This window comes from Neofelis nebulosa, chromosome 5, assembly GCF_028018385.1.
Source record: "Neofelis nebulosa isolate mNeoNeb1 chromosome 5, mNeoNeb1.pri, whole genome shotgun sequence".
Lineage (NCBI taxonomy): Eukaryota > Metazoa > Chordata > Mammalia > Carnivora > Felidae > Neofelis > Neofelis nebulosa.
In genome coordinates this window covers 87090961-87111556 of record NC_080786.1, presented here as the reverse complement: position 1 = coordinate 87111556, position 20596 = coordinate 87090961, and the positions used below count along the sequence as shown (strand labels likewise).

General features: G+C 39.8%; 2 protein-coding genes across 6 annotated transcripts in view; one reads left to right on the top strand and one right to left on the bottom strand.

The window, feature by feature from the left end:
• Window positions 1-5666: 5666 nt before the first annotated feature.
• CEP19 (centrosomal protein 19) lies at window positions 5667-13804 on the bottom strand. 5 transcript variants are annotated; one of them, XM_058730966.1, is made up of 3 exons: window positions 13409-13804; window positions 7665-7864; window positions 5667-7058 (listed from the first exon to the last, which is right to left on the bottom strand). In XM_058730966.1, exons 2-3 carry the CDS (start codon window positions 7792-7794, stop codon window positions 6697-6699), a joined length of 492 nt encoding a protein of 163 aa, XP_058586949.1. In that variant the 5' UTR covers window positions 7795-7864; window positions 13409-13804; the 3' UTR covers window positions 5667-6696. The 5 variants fall into 5 exon arrangements, with proteins under 5 accessions (XP_058586949.1, XP_058586951.1, XP_058586952.1 ...); XM_058730968.1 differs by having other exon boundaries at window positions 7665-7861; XM_058730969.1 differs by having other exon boundaries at window positions 7665-7857; window positions 13506-13804.
• Window positions 13800-20596, top strand: part of PIGX (phosphatidylinositol glycan anchor biosynthesis class X) — a gene marked incomplete at its 5' end in the record, with an annotated part of 31946 nt that continues 25149 nt past the window's right edge. The window contains 2 exons of the mRNA XM_058730971.1: window positions 13800-14142; window positions 16775-16838. Of these exons, the coding sequence (XP_058586954.1) occupies window positions 13800-14142; window positions 16775-16838 (407 nt within the window). The remainder of the gene's footprint in view (window positions 14143-16774; window positions 16839-20596) is intronic.

The following is a 20596-nucleotide window of genomic DNA, read 5'->3' as shown; positions in this document are numbered from 1 at the left end:
AGCCTGGAGCCTGTTTCAGATTCTGTGTCTCCCTCTCTCTCTCTGACCCTCCCCCGTTCATGCTCTGTCTCTCTCTGTCTCAAAAATAAATAAACGTTAAAAAAAATTTTTTTAAAAAAAGAGCACAAATCAATTATTTTTAGTGAATTTTTAGAATTGTGCAAACATCACAAAATCCAGTTTTAGAGTGTTTCCATCACTCTTATCATCCATCCACTGACCCACGTGCCATCAGTTCCCATTCCTCAGCTCTATCCCACGCAGCCACTAATCTGCTTTCTGTCTCTATAGATTGCCTTCTTAGCTATTTCATGTAAATGGATCATATGATATGTAGTCTTTTGTGTCTGGCTTCTTTCATTTAGCATAATGTTTTATTGCTGGACAATATTCTATTGTGTAGATATTACATTTTTGTTTCTCCACTTGCCAAGTGATGGATATTTGGAGTGTTTCCCTTTTTTGGCTGTTCTGAACATTCGAGAACAATCTTTGGGTAGACATATGTCTTTATTTCTCTTACGTAGATACCAGGGGTGGAACTTCTGAGTAAGTTTTTGTGTAGCTTTTTAAGAAACTGCCAAACTGTTTTCCAAAATGGTTGTACCATTTTACATTCCTGCCAACAATGTTCTAGTTTTTCTGTATCCTTACTAATGCCTGTAATTATTTGTCTTTTTTGATTATAGACATTCTGGTGGGTATGAAGTAGTATCTCATTAGTTTTAATTTTCATTTCTTTGATGGTTGATGATGTTGAACATCATTTCAAGTGCTTATTAATCATATACATATCTTCTTTGGTAAAATGTCTATGCAGGTCTTTTGTTCATTTTTAAATTGGGTTCTTTCTTTTATTATTGAGTTGTAAGAGTTCTTTTTATATGCTGGATACAAGTCCTTTTTCAGATTATGATCTGCAGATATTTTCTCTCAGTTTGTGGATTCTTTTTTCATGTTCTCAATTTTTTTTTGAGTATAGTTGAAAATGTTCTCAATATTGTCTTTAGAATACAAAATTTTAAAATGTTGATGAAGTCCAGTGTATCAATTTTTCCCTTTTATAAATCAGGCTTTTGGTGTCAAGTATAAGACCTCTTTGCCTAAACCTAGTGTCATGCACTAAATATTTATGTTCTCCCAAAATTCACATATTGAAGCCCCAACGCCCAAAGTGATGGTGTTACAAGGTAGGGCCTTTGGGAAGTAATTACAATTAGATGAAATCATAAGGGTGGAGCCCTTATGAACAGGATTAGTGCTCTTAAAATGAGTCCCAAGAGAGCTATGCTCTGCTCTCCACCAAGAAAAGATACTACAAGAAGTGGATAGCTTACAACACAGAGGAGGATTCTTACCAAGAAACAAACCAGGCTGGCACCTGATCTTGGACTTCTAGTCACCAGAACTATGAGAAATAAATTTCTGTTGTTTAGAAGCCACCTGGTTTATGGTATTTTGTTATAATAGCCTAAAGTGAGACAACAAGGTCATAAAGATTCTCTCCTTTGTTTTCTTCTAAAAGCTGTAGTTTTAGCTTTTTCATTTAGGTTTATGATCTTGTGTTTCCTTCATGATATCCTGCAATTTCTATCCTATTCACTCCCTTAAAGTTTCATTCTTTTAAGTTTTATTATTTATTTTGAGAGAGAGAGAGAGAGAGAGAGAGAGAGAGCAGGGGAGGGCAGAGAGATGGAGAGAGAGAATCCTAAGCAGGCTCTGCACCAGTGAGGATTGATCTCACCAACCAGGAGATCATGACCTGAGCTGAAATCAAGAGTCAGACACTTAACTGACTGAGCCACCCAGGTGCTCCCCCCGCCGCCCCCCGCCTTTTTGTAAGTAGGCTCCACGGCCAGCATGGAGCCCAATGTGGGGCTTGAACTCATGACCCTGAGATCAAGAGCTGAGCTGAGATCAAGAGTCAGAAGGGTAACCACTGAGCCACCCAGGCACCCCTCAAGATTCATTCTTGAATATTAAGAGACCTAGCTACCAAATCCAATGGCCTTTCTTCAATTTTCATCTACTACTTTTATCAAAATATTCTGTAGGTGATGAAATAATTACAAAAAAACTTACGAGTAAAATAATTGCAGAAGTGCAAGGGAGACAGATCTGGTGAGACTCTCAGGACATGAGGTTTAAGGTGACCACTCACAGTACCTTGACATACAGGGTGCTTGATAACTCCTTGTTTAATTGGTAGATAGAAAAAACCCTTCAGCTTAATTCTTGTGCTGACCCAGGGATCTTTATACAATTTTGGGTTAAGACTACAGTACACTAGGGGCACCTGGGTGGCTCAATCAGTTGAGCGTCTGACTTTGGCTCAGGTCATGATCTCATGGCTCGTGGGATCAAGCCCCAAGCCAGGCTCTGTACTGACAGCTCAGAGCCTGGAGCCTGCTTCAGATTCTGTGTTTGCCTCTCTCTCTGCCCCTCCCCTGCTCATGCTCTGTCTCTCTCTCTCTTAAAATAAATAAACATTGGGGCGCCTGGGTGGCGCAGTCGGTTAAGCGTCCGACTTCAGCCAGGTCACGATCTCGCGGTCCGTGAGTTCGAGCCCTGCGTCAGGCTCTGGGCTGATGGCTCGGAGCCTGGAGCCTGTTTCCGATTCTGTGTCTCCCTCTCTCTCTGCCCCTCCCCCGTTCATGCTCTGTCTCTCTCTGTCCCAAAAATAAATAAAAAACGTTGAAAAAAAAGTTAAAAAAAAAAAATAAACATTAATCAACAACAACAAAAAACTACGGTAGATTAAGAGGTCCAAACTGAATTGTATTTCCAGGCTCACATGCGAACAAACCTACACCTGTGAATGAACCAGAGATTCTTAGAATAACCCAGGGCCAAAATGAACTATAAGGGCAGCTCTCAAAGTATGGAGTTTCATAGGCTAAGCATGCATCCCTAGTCTAGTCTAGAATTAGACTACAGCCAGATTTGCTCTAAAGGGTGTGGCGGTGGGGGAAGGGTTCAATTTATCTAACAACTAGATAAGCTATAATTTGGTTAGAAATGGTATTAGGTAAATAAAGACAAGGCGATGCGTTTTCTTGTTTTAATATGGCAGGGTCTTGTGCATGTTAACAGACTGCTGAGAATGAACCAGCAGAGAATGAAGCTGAAAATGGGAAAGACAGGGGTAGAGAGTGAGAGAAAGAATATTGGTGAAACAAGGTCACAGAAGATGGGCTCTGGAGCCCTCTAGGGAAGCCAGATTCTCTGCAGAGTGGGAATTGAGTGAAGTTGAGGGGAGAATTTTCCCATTTTACTTTTACACTCTGGTATTTGTCTATATTTTTAAATAATGGGTGTTGATTATATATTCATTTTATAATGAGAAAAAAATTTAAGAGCTCAACAGAATTAACTTTGGATAAGATACATAAAGAAAAAAAACCCACAACTGCTCAGCTCACATGATCTCCACCCCCTCCTGCTTTAGATAGGGTCTCTCTAGCTCATATATGCTAGTTTTGTTGCTTTGGCTAAACTATGTTAGTATCTCAAAGACAAAAGTTATGGCCCATTTTGCATCTTACTATAGCTCTTAATTTGGTGAATATGAGATGTGCTCAATAAACACCAAAAAACATGGATTGGGAAAGTGTGCTACAGATGACAGTAACATAATCAAAAGAGAAGTGTTTTGATACATATGGGAACTTGCACTTCAAATCACTGGGGTTGGGGTGCCTGGGTGGCTCAGTTGGTTGGGCGTCCAACTTCGGCTTGGGTCATGAGCTCACGGTTTGTGAGTTCAAGCCCTGTGTCAGACTCTGTGCTGACAGCTCAGAGCCTGGAGCCTGCTTCGGATTCTGTGTCTCCCTCTCTCTCTGTTCCTCCCCTGCTCACACACTCTCTCTCTCTCAAAAATAAATGAAGATTTAAAAAAATTTTTTTTAATCATTGGGGGAAAGATAGGTAATTCAAAATATAGTAGTGTTGGGACAGTTGGATGGGCATCTGGGAAGAAATAAAGGTGGGATTCACATCTTGTGTCTTATATCAAAATAAATCCTGAGTAGAAAAAATCATGGGATTAAACAAACAAAAGACAAAAAACCTGGGAGTGAGAAATGCCCGTGTATATAAGACAAAAATGCAGAAGCACAGAGAAAAATATTGATTGATTTGACTAGAAAAAATGTGCCTGGAAAAAATGGCATAAACAAAGTCAAAAAACAAATGACAAAGGTGAAAATACCTACAATTCATATCACAAACCAAGGACTATTTTCCTTAATAAAGAACCTTTTTTACAAATCAGTAAAAAGACCAGCATCACAGTAGAAAAATGAGCAAATGACATCTTATTTCATAAAAAATCTCCCTCCAGTGTATGAAGATGCTCAGTCTCCCTCGTAATAAAAGAAATGCAAATTAAAACTCCGAGCTACAAAACAAAAACAAAAAAAAACCCGTAAGGCTATGAGACACCATTTTTAAATTATAAAATTGGCAAAGATCAATGAGTTTGATAACACTGTCTGTTGAGAGCAGATATTCTCACGTACTGCTGACGATTTAAGTTGGGATGACCTTCATGTAAGTACTGTGCATTGGTAAAATACAGTCCAACCTCTCATCTCTTACCATTTTTCTCTTGTTCAATCCAAATTAGCCACAGTTGTGTCCTTGCTCCTCTTCAAATAAGCCAAGCACACTCCAGCCCTAGGTGTCTATGCACTTACCTTTCCCTACTACCCATGAAATGCACATCAATTTTTCCTTACCTCCTTCAGGTCTTTACTCAAATGTCACTTCTACAGGGAGGCATTCTCTGATCATTGTCAAAAAAAGTGGCTCTCAACCCCTCCATCATTCTCTTTTTACCCTGTTTTTAATTCCAGGCACTTAATATATGACATTATTCTACGTGTTTATTATTGCTCCTCTCCCATTAGACTGTAAACCTTGTAAAGGCAAGGACTTTGTTGTGCATACTGCTGTGTACATGGACTCTAGAATAGTACAGGCTCAGCTTGTAATAGGTGTTCATTAAGTACACACACTGAATGAATGAATGAGCAAACTTCTTTGAAGGACAACTTAGCAATTTCTACTAAAATTTAGAATAGAAAAAAAATTTAGAGTAGACATACCTAGCATTTCCCCTCTAGGCATTACATGTAGTTTTACAAAGGCACAAAGTAGAGAATGTACAAGGTTATTTGCTGTGGCATTATTTCTAATAGTGAAAGGATAAACAACCTAAGGTCAACTTTTAAAATAGATCATCTACATCTATACAATGGAATACTATGTAGACATAGAAGAATCTCTGATTCTGAAAATTCTCTTGCTACCTTAGGCAAATATTATACAGATATCACATGACCATCTTAACTCCCTGGTGATATCATTAAGAATGCTACCTGAAGGGCATCTGGGTGGCTCAGTTGGTTAAGTGTCTGACTCTTGGTTTCGGCTCAGGTCATGATTTCATGGTTCATGAGTTCGAGCCCCCTATCAGGCTCTGTACTGACAGTGTGGAGCCTGCTTGGGTTCTCTCCCTCCCTCCCTCTCTCTCTCTCTCTCTCTCTGCTCCTCCCACATGCACACTCCCTCTCAAAATAAATAAACTTAAAAAAAAAAAAGGAATGATCCCTTTAATGGAGTTTTTAATGGTAAAGAGGGTAGGGATAGACAGGTAGAAAGAGTGAATTTTTTAGTTTTATTTAATATTAATTTCCTTGCAGGAAACATAGAATATCTGCCAGTTAAACAATATTCTAAAAGAAGAAAGATGTAACTGTACACATATAACCTAGTTCAACAAAGATCTTCTCTTTGTAGATCCAAACTCATAAATAAGCCTAAACTGGCAATGCCTATTGTTCATTTTAGTATGGGTAGATTTCCCATATTACAAACAAACTTCTGTAGTTACGGGAAGAGCTTCAGGTTTTCAGAATGTCTTTAGAATGTATTTCCTGATCCTGGAGGGGCAGAATTCCCCAGCCATCCATCAGAAGACCTCAACGTGTGGCAGCCGGCGTCCTGCAGGGCTGCTCTTCTCCTCCACGGTTATACATAAAGACATAATGCCTCTGGAATAATCCCCTGTTAACCATTTATCCCCTCCAATCTTAGCAAACTATAATTTGCTTTCTGCTCCTCAAATAAAATATTCTCATCCCTATCTCTTTATCATTAACCTCCTCTTCTTTTTCTTTCTTCCAGTTTCTCTCATCTGGAATTCTATATAAACTTCTATCCAAATACTACCATTTCAAGGGCAGGCAAAGTCCCATCTCTCCACTAAAGGGCAGTCTTTCCTGACTATTCTACCCTATGGTAACCTAGGCTCTGGCCCTCTAACCTTTCTCAAGCATTTGGCTCTAATCTGTTTGCGCCTAATTCTGTTAATTAGCTTTTCACAAGTTTTTGACTTATCTTCCAATTAGATTGTAAGCTCCTTAAAGGCATATTTCTATATTCTGTTTCTCCTATATTCCTCATGCATCTACATAGTAGATAATCTAAAAGTCTCAGTTTTGAAAAGTAACATGGTCAATCCAAACATGACCCAACATGTACGTTTAGTGCTCTTTACAGATTTTTCTAGAGCCATGTTTATACATTCTTTGTATAATTGTATAAGTGTATAATATTGTATTATAAAATTATACAAAGAATGTATAAACATGGTTCTTCTACTAGCCCCATAAATTCTTTGAGTTTCTGGTATCAGAACTCGTCAGCTGACTCTGTGTCCCAGCCACAAGACTGAAGTTGTTCATCCTGTGGGAACTCAACCTCGAGGTCATAAACAAAATTTGGATCATCCTTCTTCTTCTGATTTTTCTCAAAAAGTTCATCCATGATGCTCTTTCTTTTGGCAAGTTCCTTGTCATCTAGTTTGTTCAGGTCTTCCTCAGGATCAATCGTTGTTTCCCGCTGAATTTGTTCCATCGTTTCTGCCAAACTTTGCCCCCACAAATAACCTCGTAAAAAACTGAATAACTTCTCTAGCTGCCTCAGGGACACTTGTTCCAGGTAATTCTTGTGTCGTGGATTATTCTTTAACTGTTCAGCAGCTCTGCTGCAATCTAGGAGGAAGAAACAAAACTATATACCACACATAACACATACACCAAAAATACTGATGTACCACAAACTACTGAAAGCATTACCTGCTATTACAGCCAAGAAGCGAAGTGGCTTTTTCAGAATGAATTATTTTGCAGAACTATTCCTTTATATTGGGATATGTGGGGGGGGGGGGGGAGGGATGTATTTTTTATTTCCTCAATCACTTTGAGGAGATTTTAAATATTTGCAACTGGAGAAAACATCTGAAATGAAAAGGTAGTATTATAGTTTTAGATATTAGTTCTGGTACTAATATCAACACTGCACATAAAAAACACATTTGGAGGGAGAGAAAAGAGTTAATATTACTGAATAATGCTTCTCATTTAACCCATATCCAATTCTGAATGGGTGGGATTATCAATTTCCTTTTACAGATCAGGAAACTGAAGCTCACTGAGAACAAGTGATTTAACTGGGTTCACACATCTACCCTGATAGTCAGGATTTGAAGCTAAGACTGTGTAACTCTGAAGACCATGTCACTTCATTATGAGACTCAAATCATTCTTATTAAGTGACTTAGAGAAGATTTAAGATAGGCAAGATAAAACATGAGATACCTGAAAACTTTGAAAAGTTTCGGATTGGCATGATGCGTTGGCGACTTTTCCCCTTCATTTCATTCTCATAGATTAAGATAATAGCTGGAGGCTGGAACCTAATTCCACATTTTTTGGCAATGCACATCATTTTCACATACACTTCAGGGTAAATCAGAGGAAGTCTGATGACAATGTGTTAGTCACATAATGACTTCCTGCTAAAGGGGAAAAAAACGTAAGTGTTGGATAAACCACACTCCCTAGTACCCCACCTCCCTAGCAGATCTGGCTCTAGTCCACTTCTAGGAGTGCATTCTTGGCCTATCAAGCCCAATACTTTGAGAGCTACTGTGAAAGTTCAGTTTGGCCCTCAGTTATCAGTAGTCTGTTGGGTCCCTGGTTCACTGAGGTGTGTAGGTTTGTTCACACACGAGCCTGGATATGCAGTTCAGTCCGGACCTCTTGGTGTACTGCACTCTTAATCAAAGATTGTAAATGAACCCCTGCATCAGCCCAAGAATCAACTTATAGGACCTTTTTTTTTTTTTTAATTTTTTTTTTTTAACATTGATTTATTTTTGAGACAGAGAGAGAGCATGAACAAAGGAGGGTCAGAGAAAGAGGGAGACACAGAATCTGAAACACGCTCCAGGCTCTGAGCTGTCAGCACAGAGCCCGATGCAGGGCTCGAACCCACGGACCGCGAGATCGTGACCTGAGCTGAAGTCAGGACGCTTAACTGACTGAGCCACCCAGGTGCCCCTAGGATCTTTTTTATTTACCAGTTAAACAAGTATGCATAAGTACCCCCTATGGCAAGATAGTAAGATTTTTTAACCTTAAACATTACGTCCTGAGAGGTTCACCCAACCAGATCTGTCTCCTCTGTACTTTCCTAATCATTTTACTCATCAAGCTTTTTATGATTACTCATTTAATCATTTACCTACCTGTCTTTCTTTTTTTCTTTTAAGATTTTATTTTTAAGTAATCTCTATAGCCAACGTGGGGCTCAAACTCACAACTCCAAGATCAAGAGTCACATGCTTGGGGTGCCCAGGTGGCTCAGTCAGGTAAGCGTCTGACTTCCTCTCAGGTCATGATCTCACGGTTCGTTGAGTTCAAGCCTCACGTCAAGTTCTGTGCTGACAGCTCAGAACCTGGAGCCTGCTTCAGATTCTGTGTCCTTTTCTTCCTCTGCCCCTCCCCCTCTGTGCTCTCTGTCTCTCAAAACTAAAAATAAACGTTAAAAAAAAAAAAAGAGGCACATGCTCTACTGACTGAGCCAGCTAGACATCCCTCTTCCCCCTTCTATTCTACATGCTACATGAGGTAAGCAACGTATCGATTATTCACCAGAACATCCCAGTATAATACCTGGAATGTAGTAGGCATTCCATACATACTTGTTTGATTTAATGTACTAATACAAGACACAGCCTCTGTACATCCTCTAAGTGTTCACAGTCTAGAAGTCTGATAAAAAATGCAGACTTGGGGTGCCTGGGTGGCTCAGTCGGTTAAGCGTCCGACTTCGGCTCAGGTCACGATCTCGCGGTATGTGAGTTCGAGCCCCGCGTCGGGCTCTGTGCTGACTGCTCAGAGCCTGGAGCCTGTTTCAGATTCTGTGTCTCCCTCTCTCTCTGACCCTCCCCCGTTCATGCTCTGTCTCTGTCTCAAAAATAAATAAACGTTAAAAAAAAAAAATTAAAAAAAAATGCAGACTTGATGCAGATTCAACCTCTACATATACAAGCAATAAAGTTTTACATGGTTTTTATTTCAACTCATTTGTCTCACTATATGTTTTTTCAGTCACAAGAAGCACAGCTATTTTGCAGTTAATACGTTCTATCCCCTCTTCCTGGTGCCCAGTGCCAAAATACACTTAATGATAGGGACTGCCTTAGATAGGACTATGACATTCTCAAGAAGACTTCAAAATGTCAAGGAACCTAGAGGTAAAGCAGCACAGGGTGATGATATCTCCATAAACTTAGTTCTGTTAGAGAATCACTTTAGGAAAATAGTACATTGTAGAAAACTGGGGGTTAGGTGGAAGAGGAGGAGGAGGAAACATATATAAAATAATTACCATTGATTCTTTCCAGTTTTTTTTCTACACATAGTTTTTTTAAATATAGTATTTTTTATATTAAGCATCTGTCTTCTGCCTTTTAAAGAAGGCTCCATACGGGATAGGCTCAAACTCACGACTCTGAGATCAAGAGTCTCATGCTCTACAAATTGAGCTAGCCAAGAGCCCCTATGTCCTGCCTTTTAAGTTTAACCACCTATGTGACTTTGTCATTAGATGTTTTACTAAAATGCAAATTTTTATGTGATAGCCAAGTGTTTTATCCTATGGACATACCATAATCTATAACATTCACCCCTTACTGTTGGACATCAGAATTTTTACTCTTAAAAAAAAATTTTTTTTTTAACGTTTATTTATTTTTGAGACAGAGAGAGACACAGCATGAACGGGGGAGGGGCAGAGAGAGAGGGAGACACAGAATCGGAAGCAAGCTCCAGGCTCTGAGCCATCAGCCCAGAGCCTGACACGGGGCTCGAACTCGCGGACCACGAGATCGTGACCTGAGCCGAAGTCGGATGCTTAACCGACTGAGCCACTGGCTCAGGTCGTGATCGCGCAGTGTTGTGAGTTTGAGCCCTGCGTTGGGCTCTGTGCTGACAGCTCAGAGCCTGGAGACTACTTTGGATTCTGTGTCTTCCTCTCTCTCTGACCCTCCCCCATTCATGCTCTGTCTCTCTCTGTCTCAAAAATAAATAAACATTAAAAAAAAATAAAAAAAAAAAGAAATGACTCATAAAGAACTGCTTTTTCAAATTACTGTGCTCTGCCTCTGATCTGATGTAATAATTTCACCCATCCCCTTCTTAACAAATACTACTCCCAGTTCATCTCACTAAAATCTAGCCTGTTAGTAAGCTTTCTAGGAGATCCCACTGAGCACAATATAAATCCCACACACTCAAGCAAATGCCCGTACTCATGAATGATACGCAATTGATAATAATATAGGGTTTTTTTTTTTATTTACTATAGAGTCTTTTCTTTTTAAAATTTAACTTTTATTTGTACTAAAGTAATGTCTCTTTTCTGTTTAAAATGTAAAATAGCGATCGCTATCAAAATAACACCAACAGTCTTCACAGAGCTAGAACAAACAATCCTAAAATTTGTATGGAACCAGAAAAGACCCTGAATAGCCAAAGCAATCCTGAAAAAGAACACAAAGCTGGAGGCATCACAATTCCAGACTTTAAGCTGTGTTACAAAGCTGTAATCATCAAGACAGTGTGGTACTGGCACAATATTACTGGGTGATTAAAAAGAATGAAATCTTGCCATTTGCAACAATGTGGATGGAACTAGAGTGCATTTTGCTACGTGAAGTAAGTCAGAGAAAGATAAATATCATATGATTTCACTCACAAGTGGAATTTAAGATACGAAACAGATGAATATAAGGGAAGGCAAGCAAAAATAATATAAAAACAGTGAGGGGGACAAACCATAAGAGACTCTTAAATACAGAGAAGAAACTGAGGGTTGCTGAAGGGGTTTTGGGTGGAGTCTAAATGGGCAAGGGACATTAAGGAGGACACTTGTTGGGATGAGCACTGGGTGTTATATGTAAGTGATGAATCACTAAATTCTATTCTTGAAATCACTATTGCACTATATGTTAACTAACTTAACTAACTTTACATTTTTAATGTAAATTAAAAATAATAAGAAATAAAAGAGTGGTCAGAGAGAAGAGTAAGATTATGTCAGGACAAACATATTCCTGCTACAGAAACAGAAACAACCCCCTCCAAGTATATATCAAGTTCAGAACTCTGCTTTGAAGAATAAACAGGAGTTAAACATAGGAGGTGGAAGGAATTCCAGTAAAGGGAATAGCATTGGTTATGCCAAATGCATAATTCTATGGCATTCATTATTGTTGTAACTGAAACATGGATAGGCTTGAGATAATAGGTCAGAATCAGGCAGTAGTAGTCACACCATTCAGAGCTTTATGGTTTGATCTTACTTGGAAGTTCGAGCTTTACCCTAAAAGTTCTGGGGAACTCTCAAAGGACTGGAATCAGAGCAGAAGTGTGGTTCCAGATTGGAGGAGGATTACACAGAGAGCTGGGTATTGGGAGGGATAGTAGTGACCCCAAGTGAGAAGGCTCTGCACTGAGACTGGCAGGGGGTGTTGAAGATTCAATTCCAAAGGTGCTAAAGGGGTAGCGTCTGCTGTCTTGGTGATGTGATTGATTAATTGACTGGATATGGGGATTGAGAGAGAGAAAAGTATAAAAAAATTCAAAGGTTAAAAAAAATAAATCAATCAGGAGCCTGGGTGGCTCAGTTGGTTAAGCAGCCGACTGGCTCAGGTCATGATCTCACAGTTTGTGGGTTGGAGCCAGGCGTCGGGCTCTGTGCTGACAGCCCAGAGCCTGGAGCCAGCTTCAGATTCGGCATCTCTCTCTCTCTCTCTCTCTCTTCCCCTCCCCCTGATGCTCTGTCTCTCTCTTCCTCAAAAATAAATAAACATTAAAAAATAAATAAATAGGGGCACTTGGATGGCTCAGTCGGTTAAGAAGTCGACTTTGGCTCAGGTCATGATCTCATGGTTCATGGGTTGGAGCCCCACATTGGGCTGTCTGCTGTCAGTGCAGAGCCTACTTGGGATCCTCTGTCTCCCTCTCTCTCTCTGCCCCTCCCCCACTGGTGCTTTGTCTCTGTCTCTCAAAAATAAATAAACGTTAAAAAAATTAAAAACAATTAATAAATAAAAGAAATAAAATATAAGACAATTCTCTGAGGATTATAACAAATAACTGCTGTCCTCTGCCCTTCCTCTCTTTACAGGCAACCAGTTTCAATTCTTTTAAGTGTTTCTTCCAAAATCTATCTCCATATTTCTTTTTTTTCAAAAATTTTTTAATGTTTATTTTTGACAGAGAGAGAGAGAGAGAGAGAGAGAGCGCATGAGCAGAGGAGGGGCAGAGAGAGAGGGAGACACAAAATCTGAAGCAGGCTCCAGACTCAGCTGTCAGCACAGAGCCTGACGCGGGGCTCGAACTCACACACTGCGAGATCATGACCTGAGCCGAAGTCAGACGCTCAACTGACTGAGCCACCCAGGCGCCCCTGTATCTCCATATTTCTTTAAAAATTTTTCTTTTAATGTTTATTTTTTATTTTTTAGAGAGAAAGAGAGCATGAACATGGGAGGGGCAGAGAGAGAGAGAGGGATACACACAATCCCAAGGAGGCTCCAGGCTCTGAGTTGCCAGCACAGAGCCCTACCGGGAGGGGGCGGGGCTCCAACTCACCAACTCGAGATCCTGACCTGAGCGGAAGTCCGATGCTTAACCAACTGACCACCCAGGCGCCCCTCCATATTTCTTAGTAGCATGCTTATACTGCTGTTTTCAGTATTTGACAGAACATTCTGGCATCTTTCCTCTTGCAGACACCTGTCCTAGAAATGTCTGTTCCGCTCCAATCTGCATCTAGGCCTACTTGCAGATTCAACTTAATTCATGAAGACAGACGACACATTTACCTAAGTCTTCCACTTAGGCATTAACACTTTTCTCCCCGGGGATCAGTGACTGCCATGACCTTGCTAAACATCCCCTACAGCACCTAAAAGTGTACCGATTCTGCCAACAAGTAGACGATCCTCTCCCTACTCACGTCCCCACCAGGGCAAGGCTGACTTTCTTACCCTTAGAGAAGTACAGAAAGTGCATCTTCTGCAGGGGAAGATCTAAAACCGCCGTGAGGGGGTTGTTTCCACCCAACCGCTGTGCACAGAGGAGCACTTAACTCGACTTTGAGGCCGGGCGCTGCAGGAAGAGTCGACAGCCACAGCCCCGCAGACGTGAATTTCCCTGCAGGAGGCCCGAATCCGCAAGTACCAGTCAGTGCCGGTGGAGACAGGGAGCTCCCGGATCCTGCTGGAAGGAATGCGTCCGGGGTTCGGGGTCTGGATGCAGGCCCAGGCAGGCGTTTCAAAGCAGTAAGACCTGGCATACGTCACGGCGCCTGCGCCGCTCTTCGCCCCGCCCCCGACCAGAGGGCGAGGGGCGGGGCGGCGACGGAGTGAACTAGGCTGACCGTGCTGCAGCCTTCCGCGACGCCGGAACTTTCGGGGGTCCACTGCTGCGGGAAGCCGGGGAACGGCAGGACCGCAGGCGCGCGTCACTGAGTCTTCCGTCCTGGTCACCAACTCCGTGGCAGCACTCTCTAGGAGCGGCGTGAGGCGTGCGCAGGCTCCTCCGTCCGCTAGCTCCTCTGTCTTCACACCGTCCGCACGCGCTCCTTTGGGGAGCGCGTTCTCCAGCGTCCTGGCTGCCAGGGCCGTGGGCGTCCGGGCGGTGGCCTGGCTGCTTCTCTGGGAGGTGGCTGGATTCACTAGCATACCAGCCACGGCCTTCTCTGCCGCTCCCACCGACACTGGTAAAGGGAGGGGCGGGGCTGCGGGAGTGGGGAAGTACAGCCATCAGGTGTCTTGGGATGCATGAAGCTTGTGACCACCAAGGCCACAGTGCCCTGTGGGGTGTGAGAATCCCAGTCCAGAATACAGAGCCTGCCGGGGGTGGGGGCGTGGGAAGGGGAGGACAACTAGTTTTGTTTTACAAATATTTTTTGTAATAGACTGGATTGGGCTGCGGTTTTTCTTATGACTCCGGGCTGGGCAGACGAGTTGATTTCATTTCTTTGGGCCCGAGTTGGGGGCCGCAGTGCTGTGCTAGGTGCTGTGCAAGGTGCTGTGCAATAGTCATGAGAGGGAAAGTCAGTACAAATCAGGTTAGTTTCTCCATCTGTAAAATGAGGATATTAGACTAGTGTCAGTCACTGCTTTTGTGTCTTCACATATTAGGTTTCCAAGTTTATTTGAAGTATTATGAAGCTAAAATGAAGTTTTAAACAACTGGTCTTGGTGATCTTTAAAGACTCTTCCACCACTGATATTTTATAATTAAAAAGAGGTCAATTTCCAGAGCCAGTTCAGGCAACAATAACCAAATAAAGTAATATTTAAGAGGAAAACTCTTGAAGGTGAATTCACATGCAACAACTTCATTTTGAAAATGGTATTTTTGCCTTAAAAATCACAAATAATAATAATATACTATCAGTAAATCAGCCTTTCTTCCAACCCAGGTGAATATGATTTACTATTCTCTAGTGTATATCCCAGTAGAATTTAAGCCGATTAGTATGAACTTTTTTTCCTAATTTAATCTATAGGTAGATATAAACACCTACTCCCCACCCCTATTAAAATTAAACATAATGAAGAAACATCTGAATTTGTACAAGAGATACCTAAAGTTATTTGTGTGAAACAAACAATGGAATAATTTGTTCCCAGAGCAAATACAGATTTCTTTAAATAGCTAGGAGGGTGGAAATATCTTAGGCTTTAAAAGTCAGGCACATCTTGCTTCTAATCAGTCACTTACTTAGTGGTATGGCCTAGAGTCAGAACTGTTTATTTTTTATTTATTAAGTTTTATTTATTTAAATAATCTCTACACTCACTGTGGGGCTGGAACATATGACCCCGAGATCAAGAATCTCATGCTCTTCAGACTAAGCCAGCCAGGCACCCCAGAATCAGTTTCCTTCTATGTGCAAATGGCAATAATTTTGCCTGCATATTTTGCTGGGTTGTGAAAATTAAAGCTTGCGAAAGCCCCAAGTAGATCTATGATATGGATATTATTATTTTTTTTTAAATCTATTTTTGAGAGAGAGGGAAAGAGTGAGCACGAGCTGGGCAGGGGCAGAGAGAGGGAGACAGAGGATCTGAAGCGGGTTCTGTGCTGAAAGTCTGATGTGGGGCTTGAACTCAGGAACCGTGAGATCATGATCTGGGTGGAAGTTGGAAGCTTAACCAACTGAGCCACCCAGGCACCCCTGGATATTATGTAATAAATATTAACCTATACTTTTTTTCAGTCTTTTAATTTTCATAAAATTTTTTCATGTGTCTTTTCAGGAATACATCTAATGGATTTAGCAACACATGATGTTTTGTGGTTTTCTTTGTGTTTGTTTTAATGTTCTTCCTACACACTCCCATCTTTTGAAAATGGAGTAAAATTCCACAGCAAGGTGCCTGGCAGAGTTGATGATCATTAGTTACTGAATTTTTAATTTTATGATGTTAACACCAAGTAATAGTTTTAATATCTAAATTCTGCATGATGTCAGTACAGTGAGATTTCTGGTTATTCTAGGTTTATAAAGGAACCCTTTGAATCTTTGAAAAGCCTCTGCTTTTTGTTTCTCTGTTTTAAACATTCCCAACATCTTCACAGGGCATGAAAGTACCATCTTCTCAGTTTTCCAGGTGCGGATGGTGTACAGAAGTTAGCAGTATGTATCAGACACACAGTTTCAGTGAGCTAGGATTAAAACTGAGATCTCCTGGCTCTTTAGCCATTCTGTTCCTTTTGGTGTCCTGGGATCATCTGAATAAAGTAGTATTAATAATAAATGCCTAGGGGCGCCTGGGTGGCTCAGTCGGTTGAGCGTCCGACTTCTGCTCAGGTCATGATCTCACGGTTTGTGAGTTCAAGCCCCGCGTCGGGCTCTGTGCTGATGGCTCGGACCCCGGAGCCTGCTTCAGATTCTATGTCTCCCTCACTCTATGCCCTTCTGCCGCTCACACTCTGACTCTCTCTCTCTCTCAAGAATAAATAAACATTAAAAAAAAATTAAAAAAAAAAATAAGTACCTACAGTGAGCTCTGTTGTGGTAAGCCCTGTTGCAATTTATTACGTTTTCATGACAACTAGCAGAGAGAGAAACTGTCTTGTAGAAAGTCACATAGCTATTAAGTGACAGACTGGGATTTAAAAGTAAGCTATCTAACTCCAAAATCAATGTTCTTAACCCCTGTGCTGTACTAGAAGTAGCTTTTTTAGGTAGTTTAAATTGCTTAAGTTTTAAAAGCTTTTGTTTATAGGTTGGTTAGATTTTGCAGGCAAGTGAAACCTATTCAAACAATTACTTTCTAATTATTTAAATTTTCTTTCATAGTATGCTTATTTAAAAAAAAATCTTCTGGTTCTTATAGGCATAAGGGCCACTTGTTCTGAAATTATTTTGAGGCAAGAAGTTTTGAAAGATGGTTTCCATAGGTAAGTTGCCCATTGACTTCTACTTACATCAAAATACTGTTTTCATATAATTTAGAGCAAAATCAGTAACTGGAAAATGGATGAACCAAAAATCACTTGCTTTCTTATATTATAAATGACAGGTTTGTCATATGTGGTTCACAGTTTGAAATAGTTAAAATAACAGAGAAGAAAACAAATGTTTATTTTTTTACCATACATGTATATTATATATATATAATACATATATATAACATATATATAATATATATATAATACATATATATATTATATGTATATATAGTACATATATATAATATATAGCTAGAAACTATGTACATAGTATTCATATAACATTCACAATGGATGTGAGATAGATGATACCTTTCTTGCTTTTCAGATGAGAGAACTAGGGCTCAGAGAATTTAATTTAGTAGAAGTTAGGTTGGTAGAGCTCTGACTCAAATTTATGACTGTCATACTCCAAAGCCATGCTATCAAGTACTAAGATGTTATGTCAACCTAAGTCACTGTTTTTGATTTATAATACTTGGTTCCAAATGACCAAGCTGTTTCCAAAATAGAAATTATTCTCAAAAATGAATATTTGCCAGGATTGAAGATATTTAAAAAATGGTTAAAAAGTTGTAGAAGCTGTTCTTTAAGAAAACTTCCCAAACTTTAAAAGCTTTTCAAGGTAATTAATTTGAAATGATTCTCAAACACTTGATTTACAAGTGCTGATACATTTTTGTACATACATTCAGAACCACTGAATTTTATGTCACCTTAAAATGAAACATCTCAGTTTTCACTGTCTTCAAAGTTAGCCTACATATGACTGGCTAGGAGGCATAATGGAAAAAACTTGTTTTTTTGTTTTGTTTTGTTTTTTTGTTTTTTGTTATTTTTTATTTTTTCTATTTTTGATGAGCAGGGGTGAAGGGCAGAGAGAGAGAGAGAGAGAGAGAGAGAGAGAACGAGAACCTTAAGCAGGCTCCATGCTGAGCACAGAGCCCAACACGGGACTCAACGCGGGGCTTGATCCCATGACCCTGGGATCATGACCCGAGCCAAAATCAAGAGTTGGATGCTCAACCAACTGAGCTACCCAGGCACCCCTTGTTTTGTTTTTTAACTCAGACAAATTTAGGCTCAGAGTGTAGCTCTATTATTTAGTAACTGTGTGGCCTTAGTCAAGTTTATTGAAATCTTTGCTACCTTACCAGTAAAATTGGATAATGATAGTATTTCCTCATTAGGGTTGTGAGGATTAAATCTGAGAATATAGGAAAGCCTCTTAATGTAGTGCTTGTCACATAGTACATCCCCAGGAAATGTTAGCTTTGATTATTAATAATGAGATAGGTGGGGGCACCTGGATGGCTCAGTTGGTTAGGATCTGACTCTTGGTTTTGGCTCAGGTCATGATCTCACAATTTGTGAGTTCGAGCCCCACATCAGGCATGCTGCTTTCAGCACAGAGCCTGCTTCGAATATTCTCTCCCCTTCTCTCTGTTCCTCCACGGCTCGTGCTGTCTCTCAAAAATAAACATTTAAAATTAAATAAATAAATAAATAAATAATGAGATAAGTGACCAAGGTAGGCAATACAGTTTCTGTAAAAGAAGAGATGTGACTATAAAGTTGTAAAACTGATTTTGGGAGGGAACTCACTCCTAAAAGGCATTTTTGGCCAAGTTTCAGATATATTTTAGGCAATGTCAGGGTAATTATGCCAAGTAATTAGGAGGGTGCCTGGGTGGTTCAGTCAATTAAGCCTCTGACTTTGGCTCAGGTTATGATCTTGCGATTTTTGAATTTGAGCCCTGCATCGGGCTCTGTGCTGATGGCTCAGAGCCTGGAGCCTGCTTCAGATTCTGTGTCTCCCTCTCTCTCTCTGCCCCTCCCCGACTCATGCTCTGTCTCTGTCTCTGTCTCTCTTTCTCAAAAATAAATAAAAATTTTAAAAAATTTAAAGTAATTGCGATATATTCTCAAAGGGAATGGGAAATACTAAATAACACTTGACAGTGCAATCATAAATGATTCCAATGAGGAATAAAGAAGTACCTGAAGAGGCTGTTGTGACAGCAAAAGTAACTGTCCAATTAGAAGTGCTGAAAATAAAAACTGGGACATAAAACTAAGGGTGAAGAGTGATAGAACCCACAAGAATAACTTCAGAAACTAGAAATCTCAGAGTTATTTGAGACCTTCAGAAAATTCCATAGATCTTTTTTTTTTTTTTTTTTTAATACTTACTTATTTTGAGGGAGAGGGGACAGAGAGAGAGAATCCCAAGCAGGGTTCAAGCTCAGCCAGGAATCCGATGGGGGGTTCAATCTCATGACCTGAGCTGAAATCAAGAGTCAGATGCTTAACAAACTGAGCCACCCAGGTGCCCCACCAGTAATCATTTTTTTAAAAAGGCTTTTTAGTTATTAGAGCAGGTGTAGTCTTGCTGTTAGGGTGGAGGAAGAAACATTAATAGATTATAGAAAGTAAAATTATTTCTGTCCTCTTGTTCAAGAAGTAGTAATTCTGGAGAGGGCCAAGCAAATATTGTTAGTAGGAAACAAGTGCAAAATATGGAAGGGAATTATATAAAAGGACCTTACTATTATAAATGAGTTTAGGGTCTCGTGTGATGAACTATATCTTAGTGCCATACAAGAATTTTCTTAAATGATTGCTGAACTTCTGTTTGTAATCCTTGGATAATCTGGGACTTAGTTGATGTAGATTCTGGGCAAAATTCTAGCTCTGATTATTAAAAGTATGGTTTGTGAACCCAAAAGAGGAAGTGGTGGTCTCTGGGAACCAGCATGATTTATTACAAATTTATGTCCTTTATAGAGATCACTAGATAGGTAGATCAGAGAGTCTTTTCTGCAAGACTTTTGATGAAGTTTTACATGTTGTATTTGTGAACAAGATAAAGAACGTGAACTCGAAAATAGAACAGAGAAATGACTTCATAAAGATTAACAAAATAAAAAAAAAATAACAGATTCATCCAACATGTTCTGATTAATGGATTGAATGTCATCTTGGAGGGAAGTCCTGAAGAGTCTGTCTTTTTTTTTTTTTAATTTTTTTTTTTTTAATGTTTATTTATTTTTGAGACAGAGAGAGACACAGCATGAACGGGGGAGGGGCAGAGAGAGAGGGAAACACAGAATCGGAAGCAGGCTCCAGGCTCTGAGCCATCAGCCCAGAGCCCGACGCGGGGCTCGAACTCGCGGACCGCGAGATCGTGACCTGAGCTGAAGTCAGACGCCTAACCGACTGAGCCACCCAGGCGCCCCGAGTCTCTGTCTTTTTAAATACATATATATTTTTCTAATTATAAAATAGTACATATATTCATAATTACATATACATTATCTGGAAGAAAAATTATAAGTATGTTCTACTTTTATAGAGGTGAAGTGATATAGTGCTAAGAATGTAGGGATTAGAGTATAACTACTGGGGTTTGAATCTTGACTCTTGGATAAATTAGTTTCTTAGTGCTTTGGTTTTCTTTGCTTTTTTTTTTCTTTTCTTTTTTTTTTTTTTTTGAAGAGGGAAAGTATTTTTGTTTCTTCCCATGTAAATACAGAACTTTGGGATTTAATTGATTTGCATATTTTATCCTTAGATTTTATATTACTAGAAATGATATTTTTTAATGAAAATAGAATATAACAATACCACAAATATTATTCAGAATTCTTTTAGTGAATACAAATTATTAGGAAAATAAAATGCTATATGTAAAATTACCTCAGGCT

Coding starts and splice junctions, on each gene's coding strand:
- CEP19 (XM_058730966.1), bottom strand. CDS start 7,794: ATGATGTGCATTGCCAAAAAATGTGGAATTAGGTTCCAGCCTCCAGCT. Junction 7,059..7,664: donor AAACTTTTCAAAGTTTTCAG/GTATCTCATGTT, acceptor TCTTCCTCCTAG/ATTGCAGCAGAGCTGCTGAA.